This window comes from Phyllostomus hastatus, unplaced genomic scaffold (assembly GCF_019186645.2).
Source record: "Phyllostomus hastatus isolate PE091 unplaced genomic scaffold, TTU_PhHast_1.1 phas_contig_468, whole genome shotgun sequence".
Taxonomy (NCBI): Eukaryota; Metazoa; Chordata; class Mammalia; order Chiroptera; family Phyllostomidae; genus Phyllostomus; species Phyllostomus hastatus.
The window spans coordinates 4,357,407-4,378,569 of NW_025333884.1; the positions used below are offsets into that span (position 1 = coordinate 4,357,407).

The 21,163-nt window shown below is 59.2% G+C and overlaps 1 protein-coding gene across 2 annotated transcripts in view; it reads left to right on the top strand.

Annotated features, from left to right (window-relative positions):
- BICRA (BRD4 interacting chromatin remodeling complex associated protein) overlaps positions 1-21,163 on the top strand; it is a 78,952-nt gene that overhangs the window by 55,592 nt on the left and 2,197 nt on the right. For both annotated transcript variants that reach the window (XM_045845275.1, XM_045845274.1), the window contains 12 exons: positions 1,524-1,569; positions 1,655-1,697; positions 3,810-3,875; positions 5,351-7,309; positions 8,013-8,189; positions 16,884-17,516; positions 17,679-17,859; positions 18,110-18,219; positions 19,135-19,196; positions 20,229-20,377; positions 20,482-20,576; positions 20,760-20,862. In XM_045845275.1, the coding sequence (XP_045701231.1) occupies positions 1,529-1,569; positions 1,655-1,697; positions 3,810-3,875; positions 5,351-7,309; positions 8,013-8,189; positions 16,884-17,516; positions 17,679-17,859; positions 18,110-18,219; positions 19,135-19,196; positions 20,229-20,377; positions 20,482-20,576; positions 20,760-20,862 (3,619 nt within the window). In that variant the 5' untranslated portion in view covers positions 1,524-1,528. The remainder of the gene's footprint in view (positions 1-1,523; positions 1,570-1,654; positions 1,698-3,809; positions 3,876-5,350; positions 7,310-8,012; positions 8,190-16,883; positions 17,517-17,678; positions 17,860-18,109; positions 18,220-19,134; positions 19,197-20,228; positions 20,378-20,481; positions 20,577-20,759; positions 20,863-21,163) is intronic.

Here is a 21,163-nt window from a genome sequence, read left to right on the forward strand (position 1 = left end):
GGTGGGGCTGGGATATGGAGTCATACAGGTGTCGCCGCCGCTAAATGCGGCAAAAGCCCAGGGAGCACCTTTCTGGGGATGGTCCCCTAGGCCAGCCTGGGGTGGGAGAGTGATGGGCTCGGGAGGCCGTGGGGATGCACAGTCTCTGTCTGCTCGGCCTGGGCTGTCCTGGACCTGCGGGGGTGCACGTGAGGACATACAAACACACGTGTGTGCCAGGAGCCCTGGGAAGCACCTGTACAGTTTTAGGCTGCAGGCATGCTTCTGGCCAGAGTGCCCTTTTCGACACAGCTCCTCTCAGACACTGTTTGGAGAAGCCCTGTCCCCAGCCCTCAGAGGCCCCCAGCCGGCTCTTCTTTGGGTCACAGAGCAGCTGAGGGTCCTGGGAGCTGGGGTGGCAGCCAGGGGGTTCTCAGAGTTGCTCAGACAGTGCTGGTGGGGGGAGGGGCTGTGAGCCAGCGGTGCAATGCTGTATGTGTGTGGTGGGTAGAGGGGGTCCCTAACTGTCACAGCATCCTCAGTGAGGATCAGGAGTCCCCCTCCAAAAAGAGAAGGCAAGGACCCCACAGTGCTGGGCCGTATCCCTGAGGCTTGGGTGGGTCCTCTCTGTGTGCCCTGGGCAGCCCTGGGCAGAGAGGGTGAGCGGGTGGAAGGGGGGTGGGTCCTGTGTGTGTTGGAAGAAGAGAAAGACGGATGTTTGGGTGGCAGCTTGGCAAGATGGGCAGGTGGGAGCTGGGACGGTGGAGGAGCGTTTGGAAAGCCAGAAGGTTAGGTGGGTTGGGGGTGGACGGGCAGACACAGAGAACCTCGGTCCCCTCGCCTGTAGGACGGGCCACGACATGCCTCCCTGTCCCTGGGGCCGGGACAAGCTCTCACATCCCTGCAGCGCTTGGCATGGGCCCCGGGGCCGTGTAAACGCTCAGCACGCGTTAGGCGTCCTCATCTTCAGGGGGAGCCCAGAACCTGGGCTGAGAGTCCCTCCTTGCTGCCTGTACCTCCTCCCTCCGTCTCCTGTTCATTCGCCGGACAGACCCCGACCACAGCGAGCTCCCAGTCAGGCCCTGTGCGCGGGCAGGCTGGGCAGCGTGGTGGTACAGGGCCGGCTTCCTGGGCTCAAGGCCTGGCTCTGCCGCCTGCCGGCTTCGAGGTGGGGAATGAGGGTCTCTGTGCCTCCACTTACTCCCCTGCACTGTCGGGGCGGTAGCGCCCGCCTCGAGGGGTTCCATGAGGATGAGCTAGAGTGTGTGCCGTGTGTGGTCAGGGCTCACTTCGTCTCGAGTGATTCATCATCGTGGTTTTCAGATCCCAGGGACAGGGAGGGCCGGGGAGGAGGAAGAGGCAGCTGTGGCTGGTCTCTGAGCCCCAGAGCTGGTCGCCACCCCTCCCATGCCCACAGACTCATGGGAACAGAGACCGTGGCTCCTCCAGGGGCCTTGACCCCCGGGGAACAGTCCTCAAAGGGAGGGTCCTGGCATGCTGCCGAAATCTAACCTGTCTCCCTGCCCTCTTCCCACCCCATCCAGTGGCGATGGATGATGAGGATGGGAGATGCTTACTGGACGTGATTTGGTGAGTAACGGCTGCCCCCTACCTGCCCTCCCCTCCCCTGCCCCGCCCCGCAGCCCCTCAGTGCCTCTTCCCTTCTCTCTTCCAGTGACCCTCAGGCCCTCAACGACTTCCTGCATGGATCCGAGAAGGTGAGTGAGTGCCAGGCCAGGAGGTGTTCTTGGGGCTGGGGCTGACGCATTCCCTGGGTCAGTAGGCATCTGCCCCCTGACTCTGTGAGCTGGGCAGTGGGGAGCAGGAGAGATGGCCAGTTCCTGTCCTCACTCCATACACACTGCCTCAGTCAGCAAAGTAACCAGTCACCAATAAAGGGGACGGTGGAAAGCACCATGCAGGGTAGGACGAGGAATAATGGTGTCACTTGCGCAACAAAAGAGACTTTAAAGAAAATGAATGGGGCCCTGGTGGGTGTGGCTCAGTGGATGGAGTGCCAGGCTGTGAACCAAAGGGTTGCCAGTTCGATTCCCAGTCAGGACACATTCCTGGGTTGCAGGCCAGGTCCCTAGCAAGGGTCGCATGAGAGGCAACCACACATTGATGTTTCTCTCCCTCTTTTTCTCCCTCCCCTCTCTGAAAATAAAGAAATAAAATCTTTAAGAAAAAAAGAAAATGAATCGGGGGGGTGGGAGCAGGGGCTTATTGAGCTAATGTGGTCAGGGAGAGTGGGTCCAAGGAGGTGACACTGAAGGTGAACCTGAGGGGTCACAGGGAGGGGCCGTGGTGCTCCGGTCAGACCAAAGGCAGGTACGACGGCAGGGAGAGCCAGCATGTTTGAGGAACACAAGGCCGGTGGGGCTGGACTGAAGGGGACACTAGTAGGAGGTGAGGCCGCAAGTGACAAAAGTCACCAGGTCTCTCGGGGCTGGGAAGACCCGGGTCAAGGAGATCAGGTTTTATTTTGCATGTGACAGGCAGCTCTGACGGGCTAGTAAGCAGGGGGGTGCTACAGTCGAGCCTCACCCCAGAGGGAGGGACAGAGCAGGGGGTAGGGGAAGTCTGCGAGCCACGGGGAGTGGTGTCAGTCATCCAGGGCTGCGTAACAAGCTGTCCCAACACTCAGTGATGGAAAACCCCCATGAGAGCTTAGGGAGCATTGTAGCTGGGCGGTCTGGGCCAGTGTCGGTCCTGGAGCTGCAGTCGGGCGTTGGCAGAGGCTGGGAGACGACAGTTTCCACCACAGCTCCTTCCCCCGGTGTCGGTGGGTGGCCTCCGCTCCTCACCGAGAGGACGTCTCCTTGGGGCAGCTTCAGTGCCTACAGGCCAGGGCAGCTGACTCTCCCAGAGCGAGTGACCCAAGGAAGAGAGCGGGGTGGGTGGGGGGAGCTCAGTGCCTGTTATGGCCTTGTCTCCGAAGTCACACGTTGTCACTTCTGTCAGACCGGATTCACTGGACGTGAGTCGCTGAACCTGCTCTCTCTCACAGGGAGGGGCGGGGAGCTTCGGTTCTGGAAAGGAGACTCATCAGTTGGTGGGGAGGGGGCAAGCACAGCGGGGTGACAGTGGCCCAGACCCTGGGGGCAGGTGGTGAGGAGGGGCTCGCCTTGGCATCTCTCTGGGAGGCAGAGTCAACTGGACTTGCTGTCGAGGAGGCGAGTCTAGGAGGCCTCCTGGGTTCTGGCTTGAGTGGGTTGTGGTGCCGTTTTGTGCGACTGGGGATGTGGGGTGGATTCCAGAAACCCATGCGGCTGCTGGTGGCTGCCGGGTCTGGGGCTCTGGGGAGACACCCAGCTGGAGAGAGGACCTGGCGAGCCCACCACGGCCTAGACAGACGCTCCCCAGGTGCTCCGAGGTGCCAGGCTCTGTCCTAGGTGCTGAAGGTGCTCCTGGAAACCAGCCAGGTCCCTTCGGCCTCCCAGAGGCAGGCGCAGCGCCTGGAGCTGGGTGCCGGAGAGGGGGGACGGGCGTGTTGTGCCGGTGCTCCGAGTGACTGACTGCGTGAGAAGGGACAGAGTAGTTGGGAGGGGTGGCATCGGTGACAAGCCTGGAAGGAGGCGCTTCCAGGGGGATGGGGTGGGAAGGGCAGGGGCACAGCCTGGGCACAGGATTCTTGCACCCAGGTGGCCACAGTGTCCAGAGGACCGAGGAAGCTGGGCTGAGGGATTCAGTGTCAGGGTCACCTTGCCCCGCACCTCATCTTTGTGGTTGTGTCCCGTGTAACCCTACGTTGGTTTCTGTTCTAGAGCAGGGGCTGGCTCACTGCCCGGCTGACCTGTGACCTTGGGTGGGGGTGGGTCTTGTTGCAGCTCGACAGCGACGACCTCCTGGATAACCCCTCGGAGGCCCAAAGTGCCTTCTATGAAGGTCCTGGGGTAAGTGGCCCTGGGGCCCGGGGCGGGGCCACGCTGGTCCCCAAGCTGCACTTTGCCAGGCGGAGGGCAGGGGCAGTCCCCGGGAACAGTGTGGGTGGAGCTGGGACTCTGCTGCCAGAGCATCCTGACTGGGCCCCCGCCTGGCGACCTGGGGGGTCCGCTGATGCACAGCTATTCTGGGGCGTCGAGGCAGATGCCAGCTCTGGGGTTCACCAGGGCACACTTCTGTCAGGGGGAGGGGGTGTGGGGGTCTGCGGTCCTGTCTTTGCTCAGCCATTGGGGGGTGACCTGGGCAGGGAGAGGGCATCGACTGAGGCAGACCTCAGGCTCCATCTGGAAGGTGAAGGCAGGGTGATGATTGAGCACCTTCTGTTTGCCCCGGCTGTGCTAGACCCACGACTGAATGCCAGTGTCCTCTCTCCTTTCTCTCTCGGCCCCTTCTCCTCCTTCCTCTTCCCCTGCTCTTCTTCCTCCTCCTCCCTCTTCTCTCTCCCTTCCCTTCCTCCCTCCTCCTCATCATAACTATCATTTACTGAACACTTCTTGTACCCAGGCCCTTTACAGCACTTCATTTACTCCTTATAACTATAGTAATATGTTCTGAATAATGTTTCTTTCGTAATATAAATGGTTAAGTCCAGATCCCAAGAAATAAGGATTTCTTCCTGTTGTTCCCTTTGTAGACCCAGCGATGGCTCTGGGCCCGTATTCTCCCTTCAGGGCCTTTATTCTTTGGGCTGCTATTGGTTGTTAATGCCCACTCAGTCCCTGCTGGGGGTGTCACCCAAAGTCACCACCCTCCTAGGAGGCTGTCTGGGGGTCAGATGTCAGCGGGGACCCCATGCTGGGAGCGTGGTGATTGCTCGTAGAATATTCGCTCAAGTACGCACGGATATATCTGTGCCTGCGTGGCCTGGACCGCAAGTGGGAAGTATTTAAGAAGCGGCTGGCACTGTTCTGTTTGCCAGAACCATGGTCTTTTACCCAAAGCCCTCGGTGCCAGGTGTGTTTCCAGTTCAGGGTTTTTCAGACTCTGGAAAGGTGAGGCCGGGTTTGTGCGCTGCACGTGACGGCACGCTCATTCACCTTTCTGTGGTCACGTGAACAGGGGTTGCATGGTGTGGGCAGGTCAGGCCTTTCCCCAAGAGCGCCGCATGGGTCCTGGTCAGGTTTCGCTTCCAGAGCCTCCGGGGCTTCGGGATCGCAGGGGAGAACTGAGGGCCAGCACAACTGTCTGCTGAGTGGTTTTCCTTATGTGCTCCTGACGTGGACAGACGGGGACAGGCCAGGTTAAGTGAGCTCCACAGCGAGGCCCCAGTGGAGCTGGGATTTGAACCCTGGTTCAGCCGCTTCCAGATGGAATATTCTTGCTGACTGTGCCACTCCGACCCCGAGGGTCCCTCATTCCAGCCGTGCCCTGAGCCTGGCCCTTCACTAATCTCAGGTCTTTCCTTCCCACCTTATTTGGCCTTCAGCTCCACGTGCAAGAAGCTTCTGGCAACCACTTGAACCCAGAGCCCAGCCAGCCAGCCCCCAGCGTGGACCTAGACTTCCTGGAAGATGACATCCTGGGCTCCCCCTCGGCTGGGGGGGGCGGTGCAGGCAGTGGGGGCCCAGACCAGCCCTGCGACATCCTCCAGCAGAGCCTCCAAGAGGCCAACATCACCGAGCAGACGCTTGAAGCCGAGGCTGAGCTGGACCTGGGTGCCTTCCAGCTGCCCACCCTGCAGCCCGCAGATGGCGGGGCGGGGCCGGCTGGTGCCGGAGGGGCTGCCTCCGTGGCCCCGGGGCCCCAGGCCCTGTTCCCCAGCGGCACAGACCTTCTGGGACTCCAGGCCCCGCCCACTGTGCTGACGCACCAGGCCCTGGTGCCTCCCCAGGACGTGGTCAACAAGGCGCTGAGCGTCCAACCCTTCCTGCAGCCCGTGGGCCTGGGCAACGTGACTCTGCAGCCCATCCCGGGCCTCCAGGGCCTGCCCAACGGCAGCCCCGGGAGCGCCACGGCAGCCACCCTCGGGCTAGCCCCCATCCAGGTGGTGGGCCAGCCGGTCATGGCACTCAACCCACCCACTTCCCAGCTCCTAACCAAGCAGGTGCCTGTCAGCGGCTACCTGGCCTCGGCGGCGGGCCCCTCAGAACCAGTGACCTTGGCGTCAGCCGGCGTGTCACCCCAGGGGGCCGGCCTGGTCATCCAGGCAGCTAAGAACCTCTCAGCTGCCGTGGCCACCACACTCAATGGGAACTCGGTGTTTGGAGGCGCGGGAGCCGCCACCGCCGCCGGTGCGCCCTCGGGTCAGCAGCTGGCCGTGGCACCGGGCCTTGGCGCCTCGCCACTGGTGCCAGCGCCCAATGTGATCCTGCACCGTACGCCCACGCCCATCCAGCCCAAGCCGGCCGGCGTGCTGCCCCCCAAGCTCTACCAGCTGACACCCAAGCCTTTTGCCCCCACGGGCGCCACGCTCACCATCCAGGGCGAGGCGGGGGGGCTCCCGCAGCAGCCTAAGGCCCCGCAGAACCTGACTTTTATGGCGGCAGGCAAAGCCGGCCAGAACGTGGTGCTGTCGGGCTTCCCGGCGCCCACCCTGCAGGCAAATGTATTCAAGCAGCCCCCTGCCACCACCACGGGGGTGGCCCCACCACAGCCGCCGGGCGCCCTCAGCAAGCCCATGAGCGTCCACCTCCTGAACCAGGGCAGCAGCATCGTCATCCCCGCCCAGCACATGCTGCCCGGCCAGAACCAGTTCCTGCTGCCCGGCGCATCCACCGTCCAGCTGCCCCAGTCGCTCTCGGCCCTGCCGGCCAACGTGGGCGGCCAGATCCTGGCGGCCGCCGCCCCCCATGCAGGCGGCCAGCTCATCGCCAACCCCATCCTCACCAACCAGAACCTGGCGGGCCCGCTGAGCCTAGGCCCCGTGCTGGCCCCCCACTCCGGGGCCCACAGCGCCGCCCACATCCTCTCCGCGGCCCCCATCCAGGTGGGCCAGCCGACCCTCTTCCAGATGCCGGTGTCCCTGGCCGCGGGCAGCCTGCCCACGCAGAGCCAGCCGGCCCCCACCGGCCCCACTGCCACCACCGTCCTCCAGGGGGTCACTCTGCCCCCTAGCGCTGTGGCCATGCTCAACACCCCCGAAGGTCTGGTGCAGCCGGCCACCCCCGCCGCCTCTGGGGAGGCCGCGCCTGTGCTCACGGTGCAGACAGCCCCCCAGGTGCCCCCCACGGTCAGCACCCCATTGCCTTTGGGCCTCCAGCAGCCGCAGGCACCACAGCAGCCCCCCACACAGGCCCCCGTGCCCCAGGCTGCCAACCCGCCTCAGGCCACCACCCCCCAGCCCAGCCCTGTCCTGGCGTCCAGCCCGGAGAAGATCGTGCTGCCCCCCTCTGCCGCCGCCACGGCCATCCTCACTCAGGACTCCCTGCAGATGTTCCTGCCCCAGGTAACGGGGGTCGGGGGGGGGCTTTCTCTGCAGGCGGGTGGGGGGCTGTGGGGCAGAGGAGCAGGCAGCGAGGCAGTGGCTGAGGGGGTCTCGTGGGCCAGGAGAGCGTCTTGGAGGTGGCACCCCTGCTGTGGGCTGCTGCGTCCCCTAGGTGGAGGCCCAGGGGTGGTGGATCTGCTGACTGAAAGGCAGACAGACAGACACAGAGGGAGGCTGACTGACAGATGGCAGACAGGGAGAGGGACCAACTGGCCACAAGGAGAGGAATCGACTTGACACCAAAGAGGGACAGGCAGACAAGGAGAGGGACTGGTTGACTGACGGACAGACAGATAGACAGATGATACAGACCGTGAACGGCTGGCTAACAGGACTGATTGACAAGGAGAGTGATAGACTGACTGGCAGAGAGACTGCCCCCTGCTGGAGGGCTGGGGTTGGGTCACAGGGATGTGGACAGACTGACAGGACAGACAGAGGGAGAGGTAGAGCTGGAAGACGACAGACCTCCAGGGACCTGGTGACCGGGGCTGCCAGGGCTCCCTGGCGCCTAGACCCCCGGGACTGCCAGCCTCTTGGTGTTCCTGGTGCCTGGTTCCCAAACCCCCTTGTCTGGAGCATTGCTGGGGGCCGGGGGTTCCTCAGGGTGGGGAGGCCGCAGGCCAGGGGTGGCCTGATGACCCTGTGCGGCTGCCCCTTTTAGGAGAGGAGCCAGCAGCCCCTCTCTGCCGAGAGCCCCCACCTCTCCGTGCCCGCCTCAGTCATAGTCAGCGCCCCGGCTCCTGCCCAAGACCCAGCCCCGAGCACCCCCGCCGCCCATGGAGCTGGCCTCGGCCCTCAGGCCCCAGATGGCCAGGCCTCCCCGGCGCCAGCCCCCCAGGTAGATGAACCCAGCAGCCTCCGCTAGCCCAGCCAGCCCTGCCCCTGCACCCCCTCTGCTGTCCTCCCTCCCCAGCTGCCCTGCCTGCCTCTCTGTCTCGCTGGCTTGGGGAATGGCGCTCTCCTTTGCTCCCCAGACATTTCCAAAGGGCTCTGCATAGTCAGGGACGCCTGAGGCCAGGGCCAGCCCCAGGGAGCCGCTCTCTGGGTGGGAAGTCACTACACCCAGCAGGCCATGGGTGATTTCCTCAAAGTACCATTTTCGTGTTTGGGTAAATAAAACACTCGGGCCGTTCCCACGTCAAAGGGCACGGAAGAGCAGCCCCTCTCCCGAGCCGCAGCCTGCTGCTGTCCCTCCCTCTCTGGGCACACACAAGCAAAGTGAGATCTGGATTCTTTTCTTTTCTTTTTTATAAAAACGACATAGCATACTCTGCATGCAGGTTTGCACCCTTTATCATTTAAAAATTCATCGTGAGGGGCTTTGTTCTTTTATACCACTGTGTAGTATTCCGTTGTGTGGATTTACTGCTTATTTAACCATTAGTCCATGGTGTGGGCATTTTTTTTAAGAGGCCATCATTTTCTTTCTTGCTTTTTTTTTAAGATTTTGTGTATTTACTTATTTTTAGACAGAGAGCAAGGGAGGAGAAAGAGAGGGAGAGAAACATTGATGTGTGGTTGCCTCTTGTGTGCCCCCTTCTGGAGACCTGGCCCACAACCCAGGCATGTGCTCTGACTGGGAATCAAACAGGCGACCCTTTGGTTTGTTTGCAGGCCAGGGCTTAATCCACTTAGCCACACCAGTCAGGCCCCATGTTGTGGGCATTTTGGTCACTTCAGTCTTTACCTGTTATAAGCAAGGCTGCCAAGAATGACTGTACATCCACCTCTTTGCAGGATATGTTCTTAAAAAGGACATAGAGGCTGCATCTAAGAGCCCACGTATCTGTAGTTTTGACAGGAATGGCCATGTCATCTTCTTGGTGTGTAAATCGGTTTCTCCTTTGTCACTGATGCATGATCTGTACCTATTTTCCCACAGCCTCAGCCCTGAATCAAACTTGGCCAATCTGGTAGATGAAACATTGTATCTTGTTGTTATTTGCATTTCTTTGGCTGTGAGTGAGGCTGGCGGTGGCTTTCACAGATGTAGAACTATTTGTGTATTCTGTGGAATTGTCTGTTCATTCCCTTTGCCATTTTAACATTTGGGTTATTGGTCATTTTCCTGTTGATTTGTAGAAACTCTTTACATATTAGGAAATTCAGCCGTTGTCTCATATGGGTCATGAGCATGAGAGGTTAGGAAGAACCAGGCACCTTTTATCCTGGACAGTGTCATGACTCAGGCAAAAGGACTGGCGGGTGGGTTGGTTGGGACAGGAAGGGAGAGGAGGGAGTGGCATCCTCGAGGTCCCGCATGGCAGAAATCAGCTGGGCTTTGGCCTCCCACAACTGTGGTCTCACTCTCATGTGATCTCGGTGCCATGTGACTTTAAACAACCAGTCTGTTCATTCCATCAACAGGTGTGTGGGCAGAGGGGGATGTTTGCTGCGTGCCAGGCCTTGTGCTGACCCTGAGCGCGTCGCTGGGGCCGCCGGACCTTGGCTTCCTCACCTGGAAAATGGGAATAGTAGTTTCTTACAGATCTGTCAGGGGCGCACAGGTTCACGCCTGCTTTGTACAGAGCAAGTGCTTGATAGTATATTTGCTGTTCTTGTCATTTTAGCTGTTGTTGTTATGGGGCAGAGCCTGAGTCCCATCCAGAGGGACGTGGGGTCATGAGGGCATTGGTCCCCTCTGTGCAAGGAGGAGAAACAGGCAGAAAGGAGCGGGGGGTGGGGGGATAGGAGCACCGGCCCGCCCATTAGAGCCCGAATGGGAAGCACTGTTTCTAGAGTGGGTCTCCCTGGCCGGGGGTTCCCTTCTTCGAGCCTCCCTCCTTGGCTGTCACATGGGGCTGGGACAGTCCCTTCTTCTGAGCACTGTGGTGCAGAGCTGGGCTGGAGCACGTTTGTCCCCCGCCGTTTCAGTATGGCACCTGCAGACTCGCTGGGCTGGGTGCTTGTCTAGGCTCCCCTCAGGAGCTCAGCTGCCCCAGTGCACCAGGACCGAGGAGGTTCTCGGGATAAAGGACGTTCGGCTTTAAAACGGAGACAGTAGAGCCCTGGCTGACGTAGCTCAGTGGATTGAGCTCGGGCTGTGAATCAGGCATTGCAGGTTCGATTCCCAGTCAGGGCACATGCCTAGTTTGCAGGCCAGGGCCCCCAGCAACCACACATTGATGTCTGTCTGTCTGTCTCTCTCCTTCCCTTCCCTCTCTAAAAATAAATAAATAGAAAATCTTAAAAAAAAAGATTAAAAAAAAACGGAGATGGTAGAGATAAACTCCACCGGGGCAGAGTTTTGTCTCTTTTGTCAGTGCTGTGTCCCCAGGGCCTGGAGCACAGCGGGCCCTCAGTGAGCATTCATTAAATAACGGAACCGGGGAGGGAGCTGCGCTGCCCCGTCTGCCCGCCGGGCAAGCATTGCCCCGTGAGGTCAGAGGGGGAGCGCGCTGCCCGGCTCCGCCTGGGGTTCGAAACCCGCTGTCCCAGAGAATGTGGGTGGCCGTCAGGAACAGGAACTCTGGAACCCCTGCCCTGCCACTGTAGGCCCCGTGCCTCAATTTCCTTACCTGTCAAGTGAGGGTGACGGTAATAGTGTCAACTTCATGGAGGTTGTGGTGAGGGACAAGTGAAGTTCGTGAAAGGCTTGAACGGGGTCGGCATGTGTGAAAGTCCTGTGGTGTAGAAAAGACAGGCCTACTGTCTCTGAAGGGCCAGGGGCAGCGTTTCAGGCTCGGAGGGTCCCCATTGTTGCAGTTGTCCTCCGTTATCTGCAGGTGACACTTCCCCAGGTCCTGTCACCGTGGGTGACTGACACCTCGGGGAGCACGGAAATGTATAATACATGCACAGGGCCTGGCACAAATAATGCCCCTCGTTTTTATCACCAACTCTTTTTTTTTCCTTTTTAAATCAGACACTTTTTTTTAAATAACTATATATTTTTTAGTATTTTTATTTTTAGAGAGGGAAGGGAGGGAGAAAGAGAGAGAGAGAGGAACATTGATGTGCGGTTGCTGGGGGCCCTGGAGGCTGTGGCCTGCAACCCAGGCATGTACCCTGACTGGGAATCGAACCTGCGACACTTTGGTTCGCAGCCCACGCTCAACCCACTGAGCTACGCCAGCCAGGGCATCACCAACTCTTATTACAAAATCACAAGCATGTCATTCTGCAGCATGACCATATCCCACTCAAGCACCCCTAGGACGTTTTCGGTGAAATGTTCAAATGAAAACTACGTCACACCCACGTTGTTACTCCACCACCCACACTGAAGCAGTCCTCGCTTCTGCTGGACCCTGTGTTTTTTTTCTTATATGCACATACCTACAGTCAAGTCTGATTTATAAAGTAGGCGGAGTCAGCAATGAACGACAATAACATGAAAGTTATATGCACATGACATTATTAAGTCTAATGGGAGCAACCCAAATGCAAGCGTTGTGATACTGCGGACGGCCCCTCTGGGGACCGAGGGCCGCTCCGTGGCGGATGGGCAGGGAGCACCAACAGCGCGGACATGCTGCGCAAAGACGTGGTCGACGTCCCAGGTGGGACAGGGCGGGACAGCATGAGACGTGCCACGTTCCCCAACTTAAAGATAGGAGTTGTTTATTTCTGGAATTTTCCACGTGATATTTTCGGACCGTGGCGAACCACAGGTAACTGAAACTGTGGAGAGCAAAACTGCGGATGAGGGAGACTGCTGGATATCACAGCGGCACCTGCAGACCATACCTCACAGGAAAGAGCATGGGTGTGTTCCAATAAAACTTTATTGACAGCCCTGGCTGGCGTAGCTCAGTGGATTGAGCGCGGGCTGCGAACCAAAGAATCCGAGGTTCGATTCCCAGTCAGGGCACATGCCTGGGTTGCAGGCCATGGCCCCCAGCAACCGCACATTGAGGTTCCTCTCTCTCTCTCTGTCTTTCTCCCCTCTCTCTCCTTCCCTTCCCTCTCTAAAAATAAATAAAATCTTTATTAAAAAAAACTTTATTGACAGACACTGAAACTTGAATTTCATATCCTTTTCACGAGTCACGAAATACTATTTTTCTTTTGATTTTTTTAACTGTTTAAAAATGTAAAACTATCGTTAGTTCGTGGGCCATGCAAAAATGACAGGCCCGGCAGGGAGCAGGTCAGATTCCGCCGAGGGGCTGTGGTGTGCTGGCACTTTGCACAGCATTTATCTCGTGCTTGATTCACTCAGTCCCTTATTCATGATGACGTAAGGTGGTTTCCGGTATGATTGTTAACACACGGTGCTCACAAATATTCTTCGTTTTTAAAATTCTCACCCGAGGATATGCTTATTGATTTTAGAGAGAGGGGACGGGAAAGAGAAACATCGATGCGAAACATCGATCAGTTGCCTCCCATATTTGCCCTGACTGGGGATCGAACCCACAACCTTTTGGTGTACGGGATGATGCTCCAATCAACTGAGCCAATATTTATAAATATTCTTTACTCAGGCTTTGCACACATGTGTGAGAATAACTGGAGGGTAAGTTCTAGAAACAGAATGTTTGGATCAGGAGGTGTGCGTATTTTCCAAACATTCTGTAGGAGGCACTCACCGGGCTGCTCCCCCATGAGCTTCGTTCCCGGGGAGCTTTCCCCCCAGCAGCTCCGTCGGCCCCAGATCCCAGGTGGTTTGCCCCCCACCAGGCCAGCAGACGCCTCCTGTACATTTCTCCCATTCTGTGTGAGGCTCAGCATCTTGCCATCCACACATGGACAGTTGGAATCTCGTGGTAAACAGTCCACTTGTATGGTAGTTTAAAAAAAAATGATTATAAAAATAAGCTCATGCTTATTTAGAGAATTTAGAACTTATACAAAAGAACAGAGGAGAAGAAATCTCCTGTAATTCCACCATGCAAAAATGTTTTTAATATGAAATGTTTTTCAGCCTTTTTTCCTTCCCATTCATGGAAAATGTTTTATTTTTATTTTTTAATATTTATTTATTTTTAGAGAGGGGAAAGGAGGGAGAAAAAGCGAAAGGAACATCAGTGTGTGGTTGCCTCTCGCACACACCCCCAACTGGGGACCTGGCCCACCACCCAGGCGTGTGCCCTGACTGGGAATTGAACCAGCGACCCTTTGGTTTGCAGGTCTGCACTCAATTCACTGAGCCACACCAGCCAGGGCATTTTACTCCTGAAGTACAGGGGAAACGTCCCACCCATGCCTACGTGCCCAGCCCGCGTTCCCTCTGGATAACCACAGTAACTTACTGGTGTGCACCTTTGCACATACACAGCCCAGGGCATGTATGGGTTAGCATTTCCCTCCCGTTTCTTTCTGCCCAGAAGCTAGTGAGTTACAGTCTCCCCTCTGTATCGGCGGGTTCTGCGTCCACAAATTCAACCAACTGCAGATTGAAAATACTCGGGGAAAAATTCCAGAAAGTTGATCCCTGAATGATATAGTATAACAACTACTCACATAGCACATACATGGCATCAGACATTACCGGTAATGTGGAGATAAGTTAGCATATAGGAGGGTCTGTGTAGGTTATATGCAAATACTGCGGCACTGTATATTAGGGACTTGAGCGTGTGTGGCTTTTGGTATCTGGGATGTCCTGTAACCGATCCTCATTTCCCCTGTCAGCGGTGGATCGATTCACATCACACTATGTCCAGGTGTGTCCGTCCGGCCACTTCCCAGAGCCTGGGTGCCGGATCAAAGCAAATGTGCACATGTGATTTTAGGCAGCTACTGCCTCGTGGCGTTCCCCTGGGGCTGTAGCACAGCGTGTCCGTGGGGGCCCCCGAGGGCAGCATGTGGAGTGTCCTCGTGGGCCATGCAGCTTGTTCCCGACTCGATGAGTGGAAACAGTTCCACAGGGCACTTTCGATTCTCATTTCTCGTATTACATATGGACCTGAGCATCTCTTGAAGTACTTAAGCCTTTTGTGTTTCCTTTCTTGGCAATGTTTGGTCCTATCCTTCGTCCTCTTTTTTTCTTTGTTTTTTTTTAGTGATTTCTAGAGGCTCTTTACATATGAGAGAGGTAACTGTGCTATGAATTAAAGATCTTTCCCCCAGGATATAATTTGTTTTTTTTTATTTTGTTTGTGATGTGTCTGTGTATTTGCCTCTGCATGTTTAGTAAGAACAGATTTAAATTTACTTTTTAATGTGGATATGTTTAAACTTTAAATAGATGCAAAGTTGCAAAAATAGCACTAAGCACTCATGGGAGTTGTCTACTCTTTAACCAGATGTATTAGTTATGTACTGCTGTGTAACAAATCACCCCAAAACTTAGCTGCTTGCAACAACCAACATTAATGAATCTCAGACAGTTTAGAAGGAGCAGGAATCCAGAAGGAGCAGCTGGAGGGTGCTGGCTCGCCCTCTCTCATGAGGTCAAAATGTGGACAAGGGCCGCAGTCACCTGGAGTCCTGGCTGCTAAGGTGCTGCTCTCAGGCAGCTATTGGCAGGGGGCCTCAGCTCCTCCCTGCAGGGGCCTCTCTAAGGGGTGGCTTGGAATGCGCTGTACAGCGACTTCCACCAAAGTCAGTGATCCAACCGAGGGCGAGACCATGCCCAGAATAGAAGCCACAGCCCTTTTGATCACCTAACCTCGGAAGTAGCACATGATCACTTTGAACAAATTCTATTGGTTACAGAGACCACCAGCTCCAATGTTAGAGGAGACTGACAGTGAGGAGATGGGATCTCGGGGTGCCAGCTCAGAGGCTGGCCGCCACACCCGATGTACCCACTATAGACACTTCGAGACATTCCCTTTGTTCTCAGCTCTCAACAGCATTCTTCCCTCCTGAGCCACTTGAGAATGAATTGCAGACATCAGCCTCCTTTACTGTTTAATATTTTAGTAGAGATCTCAGCCCTTAGGAACAAGAACATTCTCTTACTCGGCTACAGGAAATATATTCAAATTCAGCACATTCAGCACAGAGACAATACTGTTGTCTAGTCCACTGTCCATAATGCCGCCTAGCCAATTGCCCAGCCATCGTGTCATGTATCACTCCGCGTATTTCATTCAGATTGTATTCATCCGCGTTCTGCGTGGGCCTTGCGTATGCAGAGGGGTGCGGTGGGTCAGCGCTGTTCCCCGGCCTCACTCAGCTCCTCGCCTGTGTGGGGCTCTTGGGGTTGGTTTCCTGTTTTCTCCCACAGTGGATAGCCCTGTGAGCAAGGGCTCAACTGCTCCTCATGACAGACACCCGGTGGGGGGCCGCCAGGTCAAAGGTGGGGGGGGCCTTTTCCAAGTCACCAGACCAAGCTGCCTTCCGGAGGGGTTATCCGGCTGCCAGTCTCAGCCAGCCCCTTGTGGGAGCCAGGGGCTGACCCCCGACCTCTCCGTAGTGGGGCCAGCCTTTGGGGACAGACAGACTGAGCGACCAATGGGTGTGTGTTTTGAATTGAAGTTAGGCCGGGCCAAGCTTGCAAGAGTCCGGGGGCTCGGAGCCTTAAGTCAGGACCCAGAAATCACGAGTCACCCCACTTCGGGGGCTCGAAGCAGAGAGCTCAGCTTTGGGGGGCGTCAGCGCCAGGGGCCTTGGACGAGTCCCGAGTCTTCCTCCCTCGGCTGTGAAGTCCGGGGTGGTGGTCAGACAGGGAGACCCCTGGACCTGTTCTTCCGGCGCCTGGCTCCAGGGTCTCCTCTGTGAGCTCGGTCCAGTGTGACCACCGGTCCCGGGGCCGTGGAGGCCACACGCATGGGCCCGGGGGGCCAGTCGTACTTGCTGGGTCGGCGAGAGGGGTCACCGGGGGCGGGTTCTGTGACAGTGACCTCTGGGACATCAGAGTGCAGAGAGAGGCACTGTTGCTGAGGGGTGTTTCCGGCAGGGCCTCGTCTCTGTGTAACAGAACTGTGCCGGGGTCTCGTGTACGAGTCTCACACACACGTGCGCACCCCCACTCACGTGGGCACACACAGGCCCTGCCCCTCCGTTTCCTTCCCCACCTGGCTGTCTGGGTCCCCCAGACCCCACTGTGCCCTCTGTGGCATTCAGCCCCCACCCTGGGACATGGCCCGAGGGGTCTGCACTGGTGTCGGCTCTCCTGGGTTAGCTAGACAGTCAGGCCGGGTTGGGTGCTGGGACGCTGCCCCGCCGGCCGCCTCCTTCCCCTGCGCTGCTTGTGCTCACGCTCCTTGGCCCCCGCCTCCCCGCTGGGCAGCTGGTGTGGTGTGGCCTGCTGCTTCCTCTGCTGCTGCCCCCAAATCCTGCAGAGCTCACCTTTGGGGAACTGGGGAGGCGGGCATGTGGTGGGGGGATCAGAGAGTAGAGGTGTGGAGGGGATGAGGTGGGGCACAGGTGCAGGGGTGAGGTGGGGGTGAGATGGGAGACAGGTGCAGGAGTGAAATGAGGATGAGGTAGGGCACAGGTGCAGGGGTTAGGTGGGGACAAGTGCAGAGGTGAGGGGGACCAGGTGCAGGGGTGAGGTGGGGGACAGTGCAAGGGTGAGGTGGGGAGTTGAAAAACAAGTTTCTAGTGGGAGTAGCGGGGTCCCCAGTGTCCTGGGACAGTGGGAGCCAAGATTGGTTCTGACCCTGCGCCCCTACTCTGCCTCCCCCCCGCCCAGATCCCAGCAGCGGCTCCATTGAAGGGCCCAGGCCCCTCCTCGTCCCCGTCACTACCTCACCAGGCCCCTCTGGGAGACAGCCCTCACCTGCCGTCCCCACACCCCACCCGGCCCCCTTCACGCCCACCCTCCCGCCCCCATTCCCGTCCGCCCTCCCAGCCCCAGAGCCTGTCCCGTCCACCCTCAGAGCCTACTCTGCACCCTTGTCCCCCATCCCAGGCCCCCCCCACTCTGCCTGGCATCTTCGTCATCCAGAACCAGCTGGGTGTCCCCGCACCTGCCAGCACCCCTGTCCCCACTGCCCCAGGCCCACCCCAGCCCCCCCTGCGACCCCCTTCCCAGCCCCCGGAGGGGCCGCTGCCCCCAGCCCCCCACCTCCCTCCTGCCTCCACCTCCTCCGTCGTGGCCTCCACCGAGACATCCGCCAGGCTGCCAGCCCCCACGCCACCAGACTTCCAGCTCCAGTTCCCGCCCGGCCAAGGGCCCCACAAGTCCCCCACGCCCCCTACAACCCTCCATCTGGTCTCCGAGCCCGCAGCACCCCCCCCACCGCCTCCTCGGACCTTCCAGATGGTGACCGCCCCCTTCCCAGCGCTGCCCCAGCAGAAGGCTCTTCTGGACAGATTTCACCAGGTAATGCAGGGGGGGCCGGCCCCAGTGCACACTACCCCGGCCCCAGCCCTCCCCACTGCAGCCTGATCGGAGCCCCTCCCACTGCACCCCCGGCCCTGGTGCCTGGCTGCCCCGACTTCTTGTGGGTGTCCCCCACCCCTCAACCACCTGTCCCCTCCTCAGGTGCCGTCCGGAATCATTCTCCAGAGCAAGGCCGGGGGACCCCCCGCCGCCCCACAGACCTCTGCCAGCCTGGGGCCCCTCACCAGCCCCACTGCTTCGGTGCTGGTCAGCGGGCCGGCCCCGTCCGGGACCCCCGCCACCCCCAGCCACCCCCCTGCCCCGGCACCTGTGGCCACTGCAGGTAGGGGAGAGACAGCCCACGAAGGAAAGCTGGGGGTCTGAAGAGGGGGGCTGAGCTGTGGAACCAAGGGGTCACTTGGATCTCACAGGCCAGGGAAGGTGGAGGAGGAAGGCCTGGCTCCCAGACCCGGGGGTTGGGGGGGCCACCGGGGCCCAAAAACCGGAGCAGAGCAGGGTGCTGGATTGAGGGGGTCACGTGTGAGGAAGGCCGGTGGCCTCTGAGCCCTGTTTGCTCCCATTCCTGCCCCCAGGCCTCCCTCCTCTGCTTCCTGCCGAGAGCAAAGCTTTTGCCAGCAACCTCCCAGGCCTGAGTGTGGCCAAGGCCACTGTGTCTGGGCCAGGGAAGTCCTCCGGGCTGCAGGTAAGGGGCCTCCAGAGCGGAGAACTCGGGGCAGAGGGTCAGGGGAGGCCGACAGGCAAGTAAGACAACTCGAGATGGTGGGTAAAATGGCAGGACAGTCAGGCAGTCGGCATGGGCGAGTCCAAGACTGTCGCACACAGACACCACCACAAGGGGGCGATGGTAGGACAGATGGCCTGAGACCTCGATGTGTCCCTGGGGGTGGGAGCAGGTGAGAGGCTGAGGCTGAAGGAGGAGGGACAGGTGGGACGGTCATATGTCAGCTCTGGACAGGTGGATGAGAGCCCCAGAGAAAGGGTCTGGTGGGACTGTAGACACAGGAACGGGGTGGGGGGGGGCCAACTGAGGCAGAAGCCACCAGTCGGAAGTGGGGGCGGGGCAGGGAAACAGAGACGCATCTGCAGAAATGAGAGGGGCAGGGCAGGTGGAAGGACGCAGACCCAAGAGTTTGGAGTCTTGAGGACAAGCTTCACCAGAGGCGGAGCCTGAAGACGGGGCAGGGAAGAGGGAAGAGGGAAGAGGTCATGGTGCAGAGGCCTGAGGCAGAATGAGAGGAGAGGGGCTGGGGAGAGAGGCTGCAGGTCAGAGCAGCCCTGTGAGGAGCAGGGAGGGAGACTCCGGAGTGCCCCTGGTGTCCCCACGGCGGGCGGGTGAAGGCTGAGACGCACGCATGAGAAGGGGCTGCGGGGGCCTCTGGTGGAGGGTGCCCGGGCTCAGACCTGCTTGTCACCCTCTCCTCGCCCTGTCCCCACCTGCACCCCGCCCAGACTGAGTGTGATGGGCAGGGAGGGCCAGGAGCCCATGGGGGAGATAGGGCCTCTCCTGCCTGCGTCCCAGTTTGGGGGCAGAGGGGCAGGGCACGGAGGGAGGGAAGGCTTGTCCACAATGCCCCTCACTGGCCTTTCTCCCCAGCAGTATGAGAGCAAGTTGAGTGGCCTGAAGAAACCACCTCCACTTCAGCCCAGCAAAGAAGCCTGGTGAGTGGTGGCACCCTCCTTGTCCTGTATTTCCCGCCAGCACCGCCGCCTCCATTGTCCCAGAGACCTGGGAGGGGGCGTGAGGCCCACCCCGCGGAGCGGGGAGGCAGCGGAATCCCCCCTCGCCCTCTGTCCGCCTGCGGTTTCCTCACATACCCTGTGTTCCCCCCTGGAGAATGGGGTGGTGAGGATCAGGACACAGGCTGGCAGACGGCGGGATGAGGATTCGGTGAGACTGTGTGGAGCACTCCTGTGGCGCCACCAGGCTGGTGACTTCCTTGAGGGGGAGGCACCGGTGCACCCTGGTCCCTTCTCAGAGAAGGCTGGGGGCGGGGCGACGGGGGTCTGTCTGGATGAGTGGGTGGAGGGGTTCGTGTTTGGGTGGATAGATGGAGCTGCGGGTGGGTGGAGCGATGGGTGTTTCGAGGGGGGGCAGTGAATGTTCGATGCTTGCCTGCCTTCTCTGTCCTCCTCCCACCGAGAGTGTTGATCACGCAGTGCCTCGCTGCTGCCCGTCCTGTGCTGGGTTCTGGAAATGCAAGACAGACCAGGTCCCGCCCCCATGGTGTGAGGGGGCCGCTGTTCTTCAGCACAGGGTGGAGACTATCACACGATGAAGAGACTTACATCCCTGTAATCTGTGCTAGAAAGCCCGTGAGAGAAGAGGGTTTTAGGGACCAATCCCAGGACCTGTCGGACCTTGGCAGCGTGGGGCCATGCTGACCTCTGGTGGCGGGAGACAGCATAGCATGCAGGATGAGTTTCAGGCTGTGCGTCGGCCTGGCTCTGTGTTTTGAGCAGAGGCACTTCCCCTCTCTGGACCTGGGTTTCCTTGTCTGTGAAATGGAGGTAATGGTAGCACCTCCATTCGAGGAGCCATGAGACAGATCGAGCACAGGCAGCTAATGCCAGCACCTGCTTCCCAAGTGCCGTCTTCCTCCCGCTGTTGTCAGCTTCAGGGCCTGGGGCTCCCCATCTCCCCTGGCCTCACCAGCAGCTCTGCCCCTCTGGTCTGTCCCCACCCACCCCCAGTTTCCTGGAGCATTTGCACAAACATCAGGGCTCCGTCCTGCACCCGGACTACAAGACGGCCTTCCCCTCCTTCGAGGATGCCCTGCATCGCCTCCTGCCCTACCACGTCTACCAGGGTGCCCTCCCCTCCCCCAACGACTACCACAAAGGTAAGGCCTCCCGGGACCACCCCACCTCGAGGGTTGGGGGGCAGGCACCTGCTGCTCAGTCTGCCCACAACGTCTGCGCCCCCGGCCCTCCGCTCTTCCTGTAGTGGACGAGGAATTTGAGACCGTCTCCACGCAGCTGCTGAAACGCACCCAGGCCATGCTCAACAAATACCGCCTCCTGCTGCTGGAGGAGTCCCGGGTAGGGTGGCTATTTCCTCCCCCCTCCCGGGGACCCTGGGCTTCCCCTCTCTGAGGAAGGGAGGCTGGCGGTCAGATCACAAGGGGGACAGTTGGGAATGCGCTCCCACCCCCCACCCCCCGGGTTACTTGCCTCCCCTCCCTCCCTCCCGGCTTCTTCACTTGCCCATCTTCTCCCCCTCAGAGGGTGAGCCCCTCGGCGGAGATGGTGATGATCGACCGAATGTTCATTCAGGAGGAGAAGACCACCCTCGCCTTGGACAAACAGCTGGCCAAGGAGAAGCCTGGTGAGAGAGGAGAGGACAGAAGGAACGGGGGCGTGTCCCCGGCTCCTTACATTGCTGCGGAGTGAGACTGGGGGCGGGGCCTCGCCTTCCTCCGCCACTAGGCGGCGCCGGAGCGGGCCATCGTGCAGGGGCTGGGCTCCGCGAGAACTGGGCTCCCCTGGGAACTGAGTTCCTAGTCCCCCATCACCACGGCCCCTCACCCACCGGGACCTGGCATGGAGGGAACATTCTTCCACCCTCGGGGGAGGAAAAGCAGGGCAGCAGAGCCAGCACTAGGGTGAAGTGAACAAGGTACTCGGGT